This window comes from Maylandia zebra, linkage group LG7 (assembly GCF_041146795.1).
Source record: "Maylandia zebra isolate NMK-2024a linkage group LG7, Mzebra_GT3a, whole genome shotgun sequence".
NCBI lineage: Eukaryota > Metazoa > Chordata > Actinopteri > Cichliformes > Cichlidae > Maylandia > Maylandia zebra.
The window spans coordinates 41808089-41827486 of NC_135173.1; the positions used below are offsets into that span (position 1 = coordinate 41808089).

The 19398-nt window shown below is 39.5% G+C and overlaps 1 protein-coding gene across 1 annotated transcript in view; it reads left to right on the top strand.

Moving 5' to 3' along the window:
* Nucleotides 1–19398, top strand: part of LOC101469316 (matrix metalloproteinase-17) — a 97456-nt gene that overhangs the window by 38229 nt on the left and 39829 nt on the right. The window contains exons 2-3 of the mRNA XM_004538316.3: nucleotides 7465–7597; nucleotides 7810–7945. Of these exons, the coding sequence (XP_004538373.3) occupies nucleotides 7465–7597; nucleotides 7810–7945 (269 nt within the window). The remainder of the gene's footprint in view (nucleotides 1–7464; nucleotides 7598–7809; nucleotides 7946–19398) is intronic.

Below are 19398 nucleotides of genomic sequence, written 5' to 3' on the forward strand. Positions count from 1 at the left end.
GATTTATTCTATGGTTTCTAGTTTCAATCCCTTGCCCTTCATGTTTCTCTGTGTCCCCTCTGTTCTGTGTAAGTCTGTGTCTGCATGTTTGAGTTCCCCTCTGTGTCCCCTCTGTTCTTAGAGTCCTCTGCCTTATGGTTTATGTCTCTGTGTTTCTTAGTTGCTGTCTCCACTGTGTCAAGTTCGCGTCTCTGTGTGATCCTTCCTGTTTTACTTTGAAGGTCCGTGTCTTATGTAAATGTGTCCTGCTTTGCTTGTCTCGTCAGTCCTGATTTCTCCCAGCTGTGCCCTCCTTCTGTGTCTCATTCCCCTCGTTACTTCCCAGTGTATTTAAACCCTGTGTTTCTCTGAGTCAGTGTCGTGTTGTCCCTCATGCTGTGTGTGAGTCTCCCCTTGTCTTCTGGTATGTGTTACAATTAGCGCTTCCCAGTTTAGTTTTGTATCTCTGTTATCATTTGTCACCTGTCAGCAATAAAGCTGCATTTTGAGTTCAGTTCTGTTTTCCCGTGAGTTTGCGTTTGGGTCCTATTTCCTGCCTGCCACACACCGATACATGACACTTTTTTCTTTGTAAATAACAAAGGGCTGCCATGTTTAGCTTGTCGGATTCTTATTAACTCACCCTGTGAGTGTTTTGGAATTTGCATGTGTTTTGGAGTTTGTACGTGCTTTGTCTCTAGGGGCCACCGTAGGCCTCTCCTTGATGTAACCCACTATACGCTCGGAGGTGTTATTCTGAGTATTCACGGCAGCTGTAAGCGTCTCCAAGGTCTTAACCATGCTGCTTTCAATGAGCCCGTTCTGAGAAGTAGCGCCTCGTCCCATCATTTCAATCCCAGTGGGCAGCCTTGGGGGGGTTTGAACAGCCGGTTCCGCTTTCTTAATTCTCCGATAAGTCAGGGCTAAGCCAGCTCCGATCAGCAAGAACCCTGTTATCATGGTTCCGAATAGGTAGATATCTTCAGCATCCTCGATCGACAGTCCCGCAAGGCACACGATCCTCCATTTCTGCCACCCGTCCATCGTGTATCAGGCAGGGAAAGTCCCTCCAGGGCACTCGGGCTCTCCCGAGCCCAGACTTCTCGTTGAGAAAAGGGTGTCAATGGCATTAAGAGACAAGTTGATCAAATCCATAATTCTCTTTTAGGTTTAGAGAACAGACTGTGAGAGACTGTTCCAGGGAAAAGTAATACACACGAGACAAGACAAGGACACAAGAGGCTAAGCAGGGAAGATAAGGGGAAGGAGGAGAGGAGAAAAAGTGCAACTGCCTTCGCCGAGAGCCAAACGAGAAAGCCTGCCATAGAGGAAAGTGTCAGCAAGGCAAAGCCATCAGTCCAAACACAGTCATTGTTTATAGGAAAAATTCATCAAATTGGCCTCAAACTTGCTGGTTCACAAATCTGCCCATACGAGAACAGACTGTCAACATTAAGATGGACACTGGTGCTGACGCTAATGTGCTATCACGGACTATTGCAGATAGACTGGAAGTGCAGTATGAACTACAGTAGGTTGACACAGTGCTCATAGATTTTGGAGGGGCACACAGCAGACTTAAAGGAGTCTCCAGGTAAGCTGTGCTTGCTTGTGCTACGTGTTAGGTTTAGTTTTGCCACAACGGCATCAACTGTACTGCTACTGGGTGCAGACATGTGAAATTAGGTCTCATCAAAAGAATTAACACCATGGTACATCAGAGGCCACCACCCTCAGGAAAGAGCTGATGGGTTACCAGCCTGGACGTGTGTGCAAAAAGGTCCACATCAGCTGTGCTTGGACTCAAAAGACATGAACAAAGTCATGCAGAGCCAGCACTTTTGCATACATCATAATCCTCAGTAAGAAAGAGGGATACTCACAAGTAAAGCTAGAAGAAACATGCTGACATGTGTGCATTCAACACACTATAGGGAAGGTACCAGTCCACTGGGCTACTCTTTGGAATACTCTTTCACCTGCAAAGCTCCTTGTGAGCAGCGTTCTGTGGTCCAGAGTTACACTTACACCAGTGGTCCCATCAAATTCAGATGAGCAGACAGGCACAGCAGAAATGGTGCTTCAATAAAACAGCTTTGGTGCTTTCTCTTCAGAGAGGTAGGTATGCATTAAAGTATTCATGGGAACAGTCAACATATGGCATTCTATTTGTGAGAGTCCGAGAGGAACCAAGATCCTATAACATCATTACACAAGCGGGAGCGTGTTGTAGAATAAAGTAGTTGAGATCTGACAGAACAAAGTACAGGGATATCCCTGAGGAAACCATAGACTTTGACAGTGCCATGGAACAAGAAGAGGAATTGTCAGAACCAGAGGACACCTGAAATGGAAATGATGGTGAAAGTTTCTCAGAGGTAGAACTCACAAATGCAAGAATTCAAAGCATACTGCATTAGCTGGACAAATAATGAGACCACCCAAGACTGCAGGTCTATATTCAACGCTGGTATAGTACGGTAATACAACCTTTATCATTACTTTTTAAGTAATGATAAGAAGTTGAGGGTGAGGTGATGTTACGATTGCTTGCAAGATCAATAATTGTCATAATTGCAATTGTCAAATCTGATGCTAAATTAGGCTTAAAACTAATAGTGTTGCCAGTCTTCAGAATTGAGGGTGTAGCTAAGATGGGTTGTTACAAGGACTACAATACCAAGATTGCCTGGGCAGTGACATAGTGTGGGTAGCACCGTTGTTGCTGTTTTTACCTTGTAATGTGGCAGTTTCCACCAGTGCAAGTGCTCTTCTGTGTTGTTCATCAAAAAGATGCAAAACAAGATCACACCTCCTGTTTTCATTTGTAATCACCTTGTTTGCATCATAAATAAGGTGCAATATGTTATGTTCAACTTCATTTTAATAGGAGAGATCATTTGGAAGAATTGCAGATGATTTATTTGGGATACCAAGTTCTCTTAAACTGTCAATTAGACGACCAACCACAGCTGAACAGAATCCCAGCTGTCTTGAATCAGGGCAGGACTGCTTGGAGTCTAGACGCTGGTGGTGGTGAAGATGATGGAGGCTTGGATGGAGCTCTCAGTGACCAGGACGAGGTGGAAATGGGCAGTATGCGAGTGGAACAAATGAGAGTCAGAATGGCAGAAAAGCACTGAAATTTAAAGTCCGCAGAATGTAACGGAGAAGGCAGGCAAGAAGATAATTGGACTATTTCATTGGTGTCATCGCTAAGTTTGACAGCGTGGGAAAATGGAAGCAATGTAAAGAATAGACTAGCCGCTGAACACCCAGGAAAGCAGGCAGATGAGTGATTAGAGATCTTCCTTATTGAACTTGTGCATAAGCTTCATTAGATATTAAAGAAAAGGGTCATCTGTCCTTTTAGAGTTAATCAGAGATTTGGAGAGCATGGCAGATTCTCCCTTATTCTCCCACACTTGATTCTTTATTTTAAGGCTGAAGTAGCGTGATTGTTTTTTCAGTATATTAAATTTGAAATGTGTTTTAAATTAATTAAGCTGTTCTCTGTCTTCCTTCATTGTTTTTACAGCTGCAATTGCATCTTTTAGCTTTGAATATTTTCTTTTTCTGTATGCAAAAGTTGTTATCCAGTCCTTACACAGTTTCATTTTGTGTGTGTCTTTTTTTGTTGTCATTGTTGTTGTTTGGACAGGTAACTTGGACAGGTTAGGTGCAACCTTCAAGAGTGTATTTACAGTACACAACTATTTAGAAGATGTATATTAGTTTATTAACAGTGAGAAGAGTAAGTGTTCTGCACACTCACAGTCATTTACAGTAGAACATTTGGGTGCAAAATATGCTTGAAGCATTTGGCCAATCAAAAGAAAAAAAAGTATCCCCAAGGTTTATGCTATGAATAGATTTTTGCTGGTATGTAGTTTTGCATTGTTTGCAAAGAGATGTCCCACCACTTGCCACAATTTACATGAATTTATTCCTGTTGTGCTTTAGAGCTGTGGAGTACTATGGATACTGCTGAATTTGAGTTTTACCCTTTTTTTGTCGCTTTAAATATGCTTATTATTCAACTTCTTGGTGTCTAGTATATAACAAAAGCGTAAAACATTTTTGTCGCTTGCACTTAAGGTCAATACCAACTATCTGAATTTTCTTTCTGAAATAAAGTTGAATTAACCTGTCAAGAGTTTTAAATCCTGTAAAACCTTTAAAACCTGTACATTGTAACATATTTATTTATTATTTACTGATTACTATTTATTCTTTTTAAAATTATTTGCCTTATTGAGACATCTGGAAGATTGCCGTAAGCCCTATCGGCTAAGTGTCAGCAAAATTTGCAATTTTAGCAAATCATTTATTTGGTACCACTTGGGAGGATATTATCAACATAAAACAGGCTTAATGCAAGAATTACACAAGAAACTGCAAATGAGCAATTGAACTCTTTGTGTCTTTTACTTGGAATACAGCTGTCATTAAAAGCTGTAGCTCGGTGGTTCTTTTGGGGATTTTGTTTCTTTTGGTGTGAGCCTTGACAAATTAAAGAATCTGTAGCTTTTGGCAGGTTTTGTTTTGGATATATATTTCAACTGGAGGTAAGAACTGCTTGTTCACACCCCCTGATAGGACTCATGTGATGACAACAGATGTGCTACAGATAATTTGGCAGTTAAAACAGTGTGTTTATAAATCTAGCTGGTTTTAAGCACAAACTAGTCGGCTTGTGTTTAGGGAAAGGTTGTGTTGTCAGTTAACCAAACATTTATTAATTTAAATTTAATTTTAATAGTTATTTTAAGGTTATAATAGGTTACTGTCGTGGTTAAATCACAAAATGCTGACTTTTCATCTGAAACTGAAAGTGAACAGTTGTCTACTGGATCTGAGTACCTTCTTTGCCCTTCATGGTCATAAAAAAGGCCACAAACCAAAATTTGTTGGTCATGTTATAAATTTATTCTATTTATCACAAGTTTTCCTGGAGCTTTAACCCCTTTAGATTTTATCCTCCTCTCGCTGCACATGAGATGAAGGTGAAATTGTTCCAGAAACCTCTCCTCGCCTTCTGCTACTTTCTTTGCCCCATCATAATTACCGTGGCCCTTAGGGGGCTTTGTCACTTGAACATAAATACGTTTATTTTATTCTGGGGCAATTGTAGAAGTGACTCATCCTGCCTCGCACAAGGCCACTGGAAATAAAAGGTAACTATAGGCAATCATAAGCTGATTGCACTAAAGACCTATGGGGTTGATTTTTTTTTATGGGAGAAAATCACCACTGATATTGTCTCTTGAGTCACACAGTCAATTTAACTATTTTAAATTCTTTGACCTCTTCCACTTACCCATGACATCCTTTCGGGAAATTGTTATTGTTTCTTATCTTCTGCACTGTTGTTGAGGGTCAGCTCAATTCCCCTGTAAACTTTTTCCAAGTCCTCTGGACAGAAAGCAAAGCCAAGGATGAGGAGGGAAGTAATCAGGGAGCAAAGTGCTTCACTAAAGCGAAGTCATTCAGTTAATGGGATTTTCCCAGTGTTGTCGGTACAGAAAAGATACCTCGCTATCGATCTCTGTCACTCACCTCTGATGAGTGCTGATCAAAAACCTATTTCAAATCTGCCATCTCTTATTGTATGTCCGGACAGAAGAATGGGGGAGGAGGCGTTAGTGGAGATAAGACAAAAGAAAGGAAAATAATAATTTAAAAAAAAATCAAGGTGCCAAGACAACAAAAGAGCTCTGGTGGGAAAGTAAGCGAAAGAGAAGGGAATAGAGGAGTACTCAAGTTGCAGCTCGGATGCTTTCATCTGTCACATCTTAGATGTTTCAAATCTATTCAAATTGACTGGAGTGCGCTGATTGGCAGCCACTTCACTGGTCCCCAAGATAAATAGAGATGCATTAACAAGAATTAGCCAAAATGCAGAAAGTGTGTGGATAATTAAGTACACCCCAGTGTCAGTTGCTTGTAACCGTTTTATCAGCAATAACTTGAAGTAATTGTTTTCTGTTTGACTTTATTAGTCTCTCATATCATTCTGGAGGGATTCTGGTCTTTTGTTTTTGTGTTTTTGTGTTTTTTACAATGTTGTATCAGGTCATTGTGGTTTGTGGTTTTATTTATGCAAAGCTCTATAAAAGTCCCACCACAGCTTAGGTCTAGACATTGAAAGAGCCATTAAAACATATTGATTCTTTTCTTTTTCAGTCGTTCTGTTGGAGGTTTACTGCTGTTCTTGGGATTATTGTCCTGTTGTGTGACACAATTTAGGTCAAAGCTTTAGCTGTCATACAGATAGTTTCACTATTGAATACTATGATGCATAGAAACGCTCAAGGTCCCCCGCTCCTGTGGCAGGCTAAATCATCACCCCTCCACCAATATATCTGATAGAGTATGGAGTGTTTCTGCTGATATATTATGTTTGGTTTTTACCCAATGTGGTTCTGTGCATCATGATTAAACATCTGACTCTCATCCGTTCCAGAAGTCTTATAGTTGGGAATTTGCTTGGGGTGAATATGCTTGGATGTCCATTACTTTTTTGTTTTGTTTTCAACATTTGAATAATCTTTCTCACTTTAAAATGATGGACTCCAAATTGCTTGGAAATTCCCTCATAACATTTCCCAGATTTATAGGCACTGACAACTACTTCTTTAGGATCGTTGCTGAGGTGTTTTTCCTGCTTGGCATTGTAATAAAACACATCTGATTGCTCCAGACCAGCAAACTGCTTTTGTAAACACTTCCTAATGATCAGTTAATCAAGTGCATTTGATTAAAGCAGCACCTGACTGTTACTTAACCTCTTAATTCATATGGAAGCAATAAGGGTGTACATAATATTTCACACACGGGCATAATTTTCTCAAATAAATAATGACACGGTGTAATATGTTGTATTATTGTATATCTCAGGTTTATTTGGCTAATTTTAAGACCTGTTATGGACCAGATGTTTTGTTTATTATGTCCTTATACATAAATTTTAGTATATATGTATATATTATATTTTGACTATAGTTGCTGATGAAACTGTTCAGCTACATCAAAATCAATATGCAGCTCACTGATACAGACTATCATAACATGTTGTGATTATGATAGTCTTACTCAGTTCCATTACTGCAAAATATAGAGGACTGCAACAAGTATGTAATAAATAATTAGAGGTATATCGTAATGACTCCATCATATTTCAACATTTTTAAAGCACAATGGTGAATGGTTGAGAAAGTGGATCAGTTTTTTGCTAATATTAGACTTTCACTGATCAGTGTTTACCAAAACATATACATGCTCATGGAGGAACAAAAAAATAACTTATGCAAAACAATTGTCCAGGTAGGATTGTATATCAAAGTGCAATATCTAAAGCAGAAAACCCAAAGAGCCTCCAACCTTCATAGCAGCTTTAGGATACTTAATATCTGTGAAGTATCTGGAGTAAACTCTGTTGACCCGATGTACCCTGTATTCAGATGTATTCTGTTTCCCTTCCAGGACTGGCTGAGTAAGTTTGGGTACCTCCCGCCACCTGATCCCGTGACTGGCCAGCTTCAGACCAAGGAGGCCCTGACCAACGCTATCAAAGCCATGCAGAAATTTGGAGGGCTAAGAGAGACTGGAGTGTTGGGTATGATGCTGTGTTTGTTTGAAGCGGCTGTGTGAAATCTGTCACATTTGCTGGATGGAGGCAGCATGCACTGAATAACTAATGACATCCTGTAATGCAATCCAATCAAGAAAACCACAGAATTTTTCATATAGTTGAATCAGCACCTCTCTGATGCAATCAAACTCCTTTCTCTCTCCCTTCTCTCTCTTTCTCTCTCTATTTGTTTTTAGACCAAGCCACCCTGGGCCTAATGAAAACACCCAGATGTTCTCTCCCAGATGTGTCTGAAGCTGAGGGCACAATGGGGCGCAGGAAACGAAGCCTGACTCCTCAGAATAAATGGAATAAGAGACATTTGTCCTGGAGGTAAGGGTCATCAAAATTATTATTATTATAGCGATACAAGGTACTATGCACACATTCATACATAGATGGGTGACCAAGTGTTTAGTATTAGGCTACATTAGGGAAAAAACATTTTCTTCCATCTGTGCATCTTTTGATAGATTACAGGACGCTTCTTGTGATCTAAAGGCTTCTACACTTTAGATTAAATTTAGTTGAAGGCACATTCATTTTGTAAAACATTCTTATTAGAGACCTTGAACCAACATCAAACAAGCCTGTCCTCTCAGAAGATGCACACATATTCCTCAGAATTTGTCATGAGATGTTTCAATTAAAGTGTTTTCTCAGTATTGCACCAAGATACCACAAGTTAATATAAAAATTGTATATACAGACACTAAACTCCACTAAGAGAACATTAAATGGTCTAACCGTGTAGTGCTGCTCTAATTAAATGAGTTTTCCATTGAAAATCTGTCTTATATCTGTCTAACTGTAGTTAGACTTAGTTATGTGGATTTAAATGTGATCAAGAGTCACTGCAAATTAATTAATTAGTTAAAACCACAGAAATTTCAGAACCAAATTGTAGGAAATCCAAACTTACCACGTTATTTGTACTCAGTTGGAACCACTTTTGCCTTCAGAATTGGCCAAATTCTTCATGGTATAGATTAAACAAGGTGCTGGAAATATTCCTAAGGATTTTAGTCCATACTGGCATGATCCATGATGGACATCTCTTGTTCCACCACATCTAAGAGGTGCTCTATTAGATCGTATTCAAAAGGCCTCCAGCGTCACCAGATCTCAAACTCATTGTCATGTTCAAGAAACTGGTATGAGATGATCTGGGCTGTGTGACAGGAAGTAGAGTGGGCGATCTACCAAACATAATGTTGGTGGGTTTTATCCCTGGCTCCTTCAGCCTGCATGTTGAAGTGTCCTTGGCCAAGATAGTGAGTTTCCACCGCTGCATACATCTGAGTGTGAGTGTTTAATTAGGTTAGGTCAGTGGTTCCCAAACTTTTTTTGCTGGGCCCCCCTTTGTTTTACATGAAAAATGTTCGCACCCCCCACCCCCCACTCACTAACACATCCGCCAACCACACACACCCATATTCTGCTCCATTGCGGTATATTTCACACCTCAAACATTTAGTAAACAATTATGCAAATACAAGTAATCTGCAATAACTTACAGGTAGAAAGAAAATAAACTACTAACTCTTTTACGCTACATCCACACCTACACGGGTATTTTTGAAAACGCAGCTGTTTCGTCCACACGTAAACAGCGTTTGGAATCACCGAAAACTGCGATTTTTTTTTAAAACTCATTTTTTGCATTTACGTGTGGACGAGGAATACAGAGTTCGTCAGGCAACGTCAAAGGTATGTGCCTTTTTTCACGTCACGCTGTGCGCCATGTTTTTGTTTACATGAGATGAATTGCAGAATGGCAGATAGAGACAAAATACTGTTACTGTTAATCTGGCTGTGTTCAGGTTTTACACGCAGTTACTGTCCCTCCATTTACAAAGGCAGAGGCATCACGGTGTGATTATTTTACGTGTAGTTGTTTGTTTGTTTTCCTGTGTAATAATATTCAACATTGCTATCAATACATTTTTTTTTAAAAATGCCTCTCTGTACAAAATGGGTTTAAAAACATAAACAACTGTGGGATACTGTTTGTCCGTGATTTGAAGAGCCAAGGGAAAACCAATTCTGCAGTGGAGACCTACCTCGGCACTTGTGCAGGTGAAACCAAAGGGAAGATATGCTTCACCATATTTTCTAGTCTTTGGCTAGAATGAAATTGGTTTGGAAACCTATTCAGCTATGCTTCATCTCCTGCTTTGCATTTCTGTGGGCGCCCTGTGCTAGCAGTGTCCAAGCGTTTTGTTTTTTTCCTTTTCATACGGTGCCATGGCTCTGCGGCGGGCCCCACACTTTGGGAAGGTCTGGGTTAGGTTAAGTTTAAATACAATGAGTTGCTGCAGTGTGATTTGTTAATTATGTGATAAAGTGGCTGGTCAGTGTATAATTGCTGTTCTTTTTTTTCAAAATAACAAGGAAACCAAAGTATATTTAGAAATGGAAATGTTAGTAGCCAAAAGTGTATGCTTCAAACTACTCTGAACACTTGATTTCCTAAGTTATGTGCTTACCTCATCATGGTCATCGCTTTAGGCATACCAAACCTTTGCACTCCGACTACTCTAGAAATAAGCTCAATAAGTCTCCCTTTAACTGTTGCTAAATTCAGGCGTTCCCTGTGTTGTCATGAATTATGAGGTTTTATAAAGTATTGTATTTAGGTAAACAGGAAACTGAAAATTGTTTGAAGATGCCATCCAACAAGAGTGGATAATGCCCTAGGTGTGCTTTAAAAAAAAATTCTGTAGTTTAAATTGTGATGCTTTTTTGTGTTGAGTCCAAAAGGTATTGAAGTGATTTCTAATAATGTTTTGAAACATAATGAACCTGATCAATGTAGCCTTTAGATTTTTTTTTAATGTTGTAAATAAGAGCAAATCTTAAGTCAAAAACCCTATGAGTGACTTTCACTGAATTACTAGCTGCAGTGGAACCTTACTTGGATGGCTATAGATGGGAGAAGTGATGAGCTATGCTGGTTTCAGTCAACAGAAATACTTCAAATGCTTTGAGGATAACAGTAACCATTGACCTGCTGTCATGGTCCTGTGTCTTTGACTCAGTGTTGAGTTTGGACTTTCAATGTCTGTTACTTAACATTTTCAGTTAGACTCTTATTTTGTTAATTAGTTTTAGTTATGTGGGTTATGTTCACAGTTTGTATTTCGTTTCTTGTTTTATTTGTTTCCCCCAAATCTTTCTTTCTGTGTTAGGTGTTTCTTTGTCTTATTACATCCTCTTTTATTTTGGTAACCGTGTGTTGTGTACACCAAATGTTTCTGTTTTGCTTCTCCCGTCTTGTTTTTTGGGATTAGTTTCAGCTGTGTATCATTACCGTGGTGTGACCCATGTGATTCCATTTGGAGCCTGATTTTGCCTTTGTTCTTTGTTATGTTGTATTGTTGTCTGGATGTGTGTGTTCTGTTGGTAGGTTTTTGCTATCTTTAGCCTCAGTAAAGGGTTGCTTTTTGTTCACTTTAAGTTAATCTTCAAGTCTGCATTGTGGGTCCCAAATCAATGCAATACAATTCATAACACCTCCCATCAGAGTCTTGCTAGGGTTCTTGCAAGCCACCCAATAAATAAACAATAACCCTAGAACTGGTAAAGAAAGCAAAGAGGAGAGTATTTCTTTAGGCTGCCTTTGAATAAAGTTGGTCTGGTCATCCGTGACCATGTGAGGAACCAGAGAATACTGTTAGGGGGGCAGGGATAGCTCAGTAGGTAAAGTGGTCGCCCCATGATCGGAAGGTCGGCGGTTCGAATCCACTTAACGGCTACCCTGAGGTACCCCTGAGCAAGGTACCGTCCCTACACACTGCTCCCCGGGCGCCTGCTTAGTGGGCTGCCCACTGCTTCACTGAGTGAATGGGTCAAATGCAGAGAAAAACAAGTAATTTCCCCATGGGGATCAATAAAGTATCCATTATTATTATTATTATTATTAGACCGTGTAGGAGGAAGCAGTGAAACATATGGTTGGTCTGTGATTTACCCACACTATCAGCGTTCATTCAACATTGAGCTGCCATAATCTCTTGTGTGGGAAAGTGTGTGTGCATAATATGAAATACACACATGAAATTTGAAACACGGAAAGCCAGCACACAAGCATAGACAAAATACAAAATATGCACATACTCACAGGTGTATGTGCATGTCTCTCTCCTGGTGGGCTTTAACTGTCTTTTTCTTCTTTTTGCCTCTTCTTTGCACCTCTGTCAATCAAACATCAGCTCACTCTACTCAGAAATAAGAGCCTCGACTTCAGCCCATAAAACACCTTTGTATTCACAGCAGTCAGTGCAGATCCAGAGAGATTTTAAGGTGCAGATTTTTAGTAATTTATCATAACAAAGTATTGAAATTCTGCATAAACTGCCCTCTATTGGGTGTTTTCGGTTGAAGCTGTAATGCTTGCACAGAAATATCCTGTCTGCTTGGTTTAGAAAATTGTTGGTTTTTTTTATCACATTATTTGTTGTACCTCTGCTTTATTAGATTTCATGAGTGAATAACAGAATGTGTGGCTATCAGCTAATGGGTTGGATGTAATGTGACAGTCATATAAAATGTTTATTTGCCAAGAAGAACAGAAGAAATAAGAAAGAATAATATTTATATATCTGAAATTTACATGTTGCAGCATGCAGTGTTAATTTGAATTATTCCATCATGCAGTGAGAATGTCACTGTGTATGGGCGAAATCTTTATTGATGTTACATTAATCTGAGCAGAGCAAACAACAAAATGCTAACCACACAGATGACTAAAAATAAAGAGGATAAATATACACATTGCTCACAAGAAGTCAAAATAACCTAGAAGAAGAACATCGTGTTTTTGGCAAAGTGGTTCTTCTTACATATTCCATTTCAATAAAGCAAGAAGAAAGTAAAGGTGAAGATATCTGAAGGGAAAATATAAATAAATAAAAAACCTGATCATTAAATAAAACATACAGCTTTGGAGTCTAAGGGACTTCAAACAATGAGTTGAAACAAAACAGTACAATTATAAAATAAAAGTGATAATATTACATAATATTTTATAAAATTCCTTTGGCTTACCTCAGTAACTCAAAATGTTATGGTCCATTGTACAGCTACCTCAGGAGAAAGCTTAAATTAGCCTGTACCCACACCAGTCACGGCTATACCCCCCTCACCACTGACCCGCTGGCCTGTGCTCGCACTGCACTTAGTAATCAGCAGGATCAATTTGTCCCCGCAGCTCAGCTCCTCTCTCATACTCGCATTTTGGGGTTTATTTTATGAAGCACTGGTCCATCTCACATATTTGGCATTAACAATAGCCAGTACTGTGGTGTATGGATGAAGTGGTGTCACTTCACGGCAAGAAGGTCCTAGATTTGAATCCAGTCTGCAGCCTTTCTTTGTAGAGTTTGGAATATGGGAGGAAGTGGGGACACAGGGGAGAATATGCAAAGGCATGCAGGGGATTAAGTTTACTGTAATTGTGTGTATGGCTGTTTCTACCTGTGACAATCTATAACCTTGGCAAAGTGTACCATGACAGCTGGGATGGGCTCCAGTCGCCCCCTCAATTATATAAGTAGAATAAAATGGATGGATGGTCTTGATAAAGAGATTTTTACCCAGGCAGTTGTAGATTAGGGTTCAGTAGTGGTCAGGAAACAGTTCACTTAACACCAGGAGACAGCACCCAGCGATCACAGTACTCAAACGAACCCTCTTGACGGGTCCAAAGCTGTCACACACTGAACAGATAGGCTGGGGTGTGTACCTCCTTAAGCCACAAATAACTTTGTTGCTGATGACTGGTCGTAATTGGGCATTCCGTGATCTAGTTACCTAGGTAACCTTCTAATTTATTTACAACCAGGTTATATGTTAGTCAACAGTATCCTTCCCAGGATATGGGATCCTTATTCTTTAGTCACTCAATGCTGATTCTGTTTTTTTTTTTCTCTCTCTCTCTTTTTTTAAAGAGTCTCTAGTCGCCACATTGCTGTGAATTTTTTTCCTGCGTGGATATAGCTTTTTTTGTTTAATTAAATTAAAAGTGATTCACAATATAGTAAAGTTTGCCATATTTAATGCACAGTTACCGTACTTGCATTAAGACTGTAATGGTTCAGTTTTGTCTTTGTCATACAATATGCAAAAGCAAGAAATAACTGCTTGTAATAGCAACAGAACATCAATAAATAAATATTATTATTATTATTGTTATTATTGATATTGCTGATATACAAACAGTAAAAATCACCATACAGAAAGAAATGGTTTTGATAAATGGTTATAGCTTTTAAGTTCCACGACTGAGATATGTCCAGGAGTTTCATGTTCTGCAAAATCATAAGCTTGGTTAACAATGATTGTGCAGTATCTGTTTCTACTGAAGACTATATTAATATTAATCACATCCTTTCAAGTTTTAATGAAGGAATCACGGTTAATGCTTAAACAGAACTTTGGTTTTTCTACTGGTGTTCATAGACATACACGTTCATTATATGCAGCATTTCATTTGTGACTCTTTCGGGGTCCCTCATCAAGCTAAGGTCTTCACCGTTATATATGGACTCTTTAATTAAAACGTCACATTAAGTTACAGTGAGAAGCAGAGACTCGCCCACTCGCTCCTGATTTAGCTCACCTCAGCACATTGACGGCATCTGATTGACTGGCACTTCACAGTCTCCCCTGCTTGTTCACACACATCATTCACATCATTATGTTCTGGAAATGTGCTAGGAGTAGGTGATGAGAGGTGGGTGTCAGATACTTCATGCAAAGGAATAAAGATAAGGGGCTAGGCTATTTATTTTAGCCTCTTAGAATTAAAGAATGCATTTTTCCACAATAGAAATGAGTAAGTGATTTTGGCTAAGTGTTTTTTTTTCCTTTGAGAGCCTCTTTGCTAAGCGTGAGCCCTTAATCCCAATTTAACTCCTGCTTACCTCTTTCCTTTTTCTGTTGCACACACGCCGACACACCACGCTTCAGTCAACCCAAGTATGTTATAGACATCAACGGCCTAGTTGTGTAACAGCTCACTGTTAGCTCATTACCTCATATTGTTAGCCCATTATCACAGCAGACAGCCAGGCAGTCATTAGCAGTCCCACTGATAACTCAAACAGATAGGTGTAGCGAGCTGAGCAGAGCTAAGAAAAAAACAAAAAACTAAATGGGGAGGATGATGAGAATAACAAAGAAGAGAAGAGGCAAACATGAAGAGCAAGATTGCATTTTTTCCCCCTCTACATTCATTAAATCATGGAGCTAGATTTTATTGGATTGCAAAGTCACCAACTCCCATCCATCTCTTTAGACTTGCACTATCATCTTTCTAATCAAGTAAATGAACAGAGTACAAGAACGAGCGGCGTAGGAGCCCAAACACAGCCTTAATGACCACAAAAATGAATGTAGGTCCACAATGGCATCATTCTCTTTACGTATTGCGATGTATCATCATTATATTTATGTCCTCTTGGGGTACAGCCATACTAATTTGTTTTAGTTTTAAAATGTGTAACTTTTTATACATTTACGCCTAGCATCCAAATAAAGACTTTTAGAAACAGTGCTGATCTAGTGAAAATGCTGACACCCACATTCACTTTTCCTTAATGGGTCTCATAGCTAAAATACACTAATTATTCTCACATACTTTTACTGATTTTCCTCTTCCTTCGGGGTGATCAGTTTCCCATTCCTAGCCTTCCTCTGCCAGTAGATAATCTCACCCTATTTGCTTTGCTATGACTCCTAACCTACGTTTTCCATGATGCCAAATCAAGCAAACCAACATCTGGTCAACCAGTCATCTGCTTTCTTGCACCAGCATACCCAGTGCATGTGAATGATCTTGTGATCTTTTCAGAGACAGAGATTATTCCTGACATTGTGCTAAAACACTAGTCTGGACAGAGCTTGTTTGATTCTTAGAGCTGTGTTTTTAAAAGATAGATACAAGATAAAGATGTGGTTGGATTTCAGCTTCGAAATATTAAAGAAAAGGACAGGATTTGCTTTCACTAACATTACAAGCATTGAAAAGCTCCATATTTTTAGGACGCCATGCTGTTGAATTCCTCCTCATCTAAATATAACTACCTCGGACACCCTTCACAACTCAGCCAGCAGTAAATCTTTATTTCTTTTAATAAATGGAACCATAAGAAGAAAAAAAAAGAAATCTGCACATATAATGCTACTGTTCATCGGCAGTACTCATCATGAGAATGGAAAAAAAACAAAAGAGATTCCAAACAGTGGTGGCACTGGAGGAAAGTGACAAAGATGCGAGAAATATGTGCAAACTTAATTCCATTCTACATATTAAGACCCCAGTAGCACAGGTTTGGAGTAGGTCAGTAGGTCACCAACTAATAACCAGTGGTTGCTAGGGAAAAATGTTTATTTCCTGACTGGTTGTCAGTGGTTACTGGAGATTGCTGGCAGTCACTGTGAAATCGATTGCAGACTCGCAGACCTAGAGACTGGTCACTGACCTCCTAGAAGCGGTTGGTTGCTAGAAACTATATATAAACTAAACTATAAAAACTAAGATAAGATAAGATAAGATAGTTTTTATAGTTTAGTTTATATATATATATATATATAACTATGTATAAATTATCAGAAAATTATTAAAACATGACATGCAATCTGTTAGGTGGGAGTTTAAGGCTCTTTAAACTTCTTAAGCAATTTTAAGCATCCTTAAAGATCTCTGAACTCATCGCATGATGATCCAAGACCGTTCTCTCTTCCCACACAGATTACCCATACCACAATTCACGGATAGTCTGTATGAGACGAGAAGACATATAAATTAAATCTCAATTTAAAACAAAGTTTTTTGGGAGGGGGGTTTGTACATGGTGTTTGCACAAACACAGGTTTACTCTGCTGGACGGAATGAATGCCATCAGTAATAAACTGTCTTCTCAGCCCAGGCAGAATGCACCTTGCATTGGTCTTATATATACATATATGAGAAATGCCTATACTGTAGAGCAAACGTGCCTCCCAGAACAAATGAATCAATAAAATTCTATTTCTATTGCACCTGTCATACGGGTTAGCACAGTTCAAAGGGCTTCACTGATGAATGGTCACAGGACACAAGACGCACAAACCAAAGAATGAAATAAAAAATAAATTGAAAAGATAAACATGGAAATGACAAAGAATAAAAACAGGATTAAAAGCATCAGTAATAATGATGATTATAGAAAAGAGCTTGATCGAATCTAGACTAAAAGCTGGTTAAAAGAGACTGAAAGAAATCACAACACTAAAAGCTATAACCTGCCATAATTCTGGCACTGCGAAGTTCTCTGAAATTGTTTCCCTCTCCTGGCATTTGAGGCCACTAACCTGTGAAATTGCTTGGTAGATCCTTAAGAATAACTATAACACCGTTATCCTATTAGGGACTGAGATTTCACATCAGCATCGTAGAGTCGGTGACTGCAACAAACAGGAAAGAAAGAGAATGAGAAAAGAGGGAGATGCAGACTGAAAGGGGGAGAGACCGATATATTTGGAAGAGGGTAGACTCACGCAGAGCCTTTTAATTTAGTGACTTTCATCTTCAGCCTAAATGACATGGTGTGTGTGTGTGTGTGTGTGTGTGTGTGTGTGTGTGTGTGTGTGTGTGTGTGTGTGTGTGTGTGTGTGTGTGTGTGTGTGTGTAAGAGATATATATCTAAGAATTTTTTGGTTTAATACACAGTCTGAGTCTGTCTGTGGAATATTTTCCCGTTTTTGTGAGTCTGTGTCTCAGTGTTTGAGCCACATTATACATGTGTGCATCTAAAATGCATATGAATCACCATCTGCTATATGAGCTTTCAATTTGCAGGGTAATCAGCTTATGTCTACGGAGGGTAGTGGAGCACAGGAGGTGAATATTAGGTGTGTGTGCCTGTGTGTTTGCGTGCACATGTACTTTTTAGCATCACTTTTGATGTCAGCTCATGTCTCTGTGGAGCAGCAAAACCACAGGAGGTAAAAGCCTGCTGAGAGGCTGAAGGCGGGGGACAGCAAAAGAGCGTTAGAGGTTTCTTCATGTTTTTCTCTCCCTCACTCTGCATTTTGCCATCGCGCTCCACTTTCCTCCCTGCCTGTCCTCAACTGAATCATCACTCTGTGTTTTTGCCTGCAAAGGTCTTTAAGAAATATGCGGAAATTAAAAGTCAAACAGGTGAAATGTAATAAGAGTGTGTGTGTAGGTGTGTGTGTGTGTGTGTGCCCGCGCGCGCGCCTGCCTGTATCAGTTTGGGTTAACACACACAGCATGGACACAGATACACACCTCCCTGCACAAAGTCTAGTTTGCTCTTACTTATTTGTCAAATGGAGGTCCAAATTATGCCATGAAATTAACCTAGTCATGAAAATTAACTCAACTTAATCAGCCTTCTGTCCATCCAACAAATTTCAAAGCCTTAATCAGGTATTCCTAATTCGTTGCAATAAGCACAATGTGCTCCTTCTGGTCCCAATTCCTTTATCTTCTTCCACCACCTTAGAGACTTAAAAGTCCACAGTCCAGTAATCCGGAAACTTCCAATAACCTGTGGCTTATGTTGAATTATCAAAAAGGAGGAGGTGTGATCAAAAGGTTCAGGAAATCAGCCTCTAAAAATCAAAAACCTAACCTGATTTTCCATCCATTTTTGGTTTTTTAATATCTCTTTTTTTTTTTTTTCGTCCACCCTTGTAAATGGCCTGTATGTGTATAGCGCTTTTACTAGTCCCTAAGGACCCCAAAGCGCTTCACACATCCAGTCATCCACGCACTGGCAATGGCAAGCTGCATTGTAGCCACAGCCACCCTAGGGCACACTGACAGAGGCAAGGCTGCCGGACTCTGGCGCCACCGGGCACGTTCTCCTCTCTCTTGGGCCAGTTTGGTGGGGAAAAATTATTTTGACAATTACTTTATTTTCTTCACAATTTCAATTCTTCTAGCAGTGCAACCCCTGCATCACAGTCGATCAGATGGGTTCTACCAATGAATCAGAGATATTAAGAGGAAAACATTGTTTTAAGGTCCCAGTATGATCTGTGTAATATTGCATAACAACTTTTAATGGCATGTTTTTGGAGCATCAGTGCTGCTGATATGCCCGCACAATGCTTCTGATCCCGATAAAAAGAGGCCATGAGTAAAGGGACAGTCTTTACAGAATTAAGTCATTTCATAAGTCAGCCTAATTTTAGCCTATTAAGACAAATTACCTATATTGTGCAGCACAAATAAACTGTGAACTATTATGATAGAAACTGTTAAAAAAAAATTAAATACATTTCTCTACCCTGAGAAAATGACATGGGCCAGTCTTTGGCCATGAATCTCCCAGGTTACCAAGTTAAAAAGAGGCAGTACCTGGCCCCTGCTTTTGTCCACCTTATTTTTAATTTACTGCTAGTGGACAAAGTCCAAAAAAAGAAATTTAAGTTACTGTATGTGCTGATGTCCGTAAAAAAAAACTTTAAAAAAAACTCCTGCATTTTCAATGTGCTTTGTGCAGGCACGCAATGGCAGGATGGAAAGCAGTTGTAGTTGTTTCTGCTGAATGTTCTCCCTCAGACGCCTCAGGTTGCTACGTGAGAACGCGTTGACAGTCTCTCCCTGTGGCCAGCAATTCACAGTGCGCAACCGATGAGCACCTTCCTAGTCTCCACATTTGACACACTGCCTTCTGGCTTGGAAACTATGGACTCTTCAATAGAAAATTGCTGCAAACTGCTCGATTTTAGCCACAGACCAGCTGTCATCACTGAAGATGGTCCTCCAC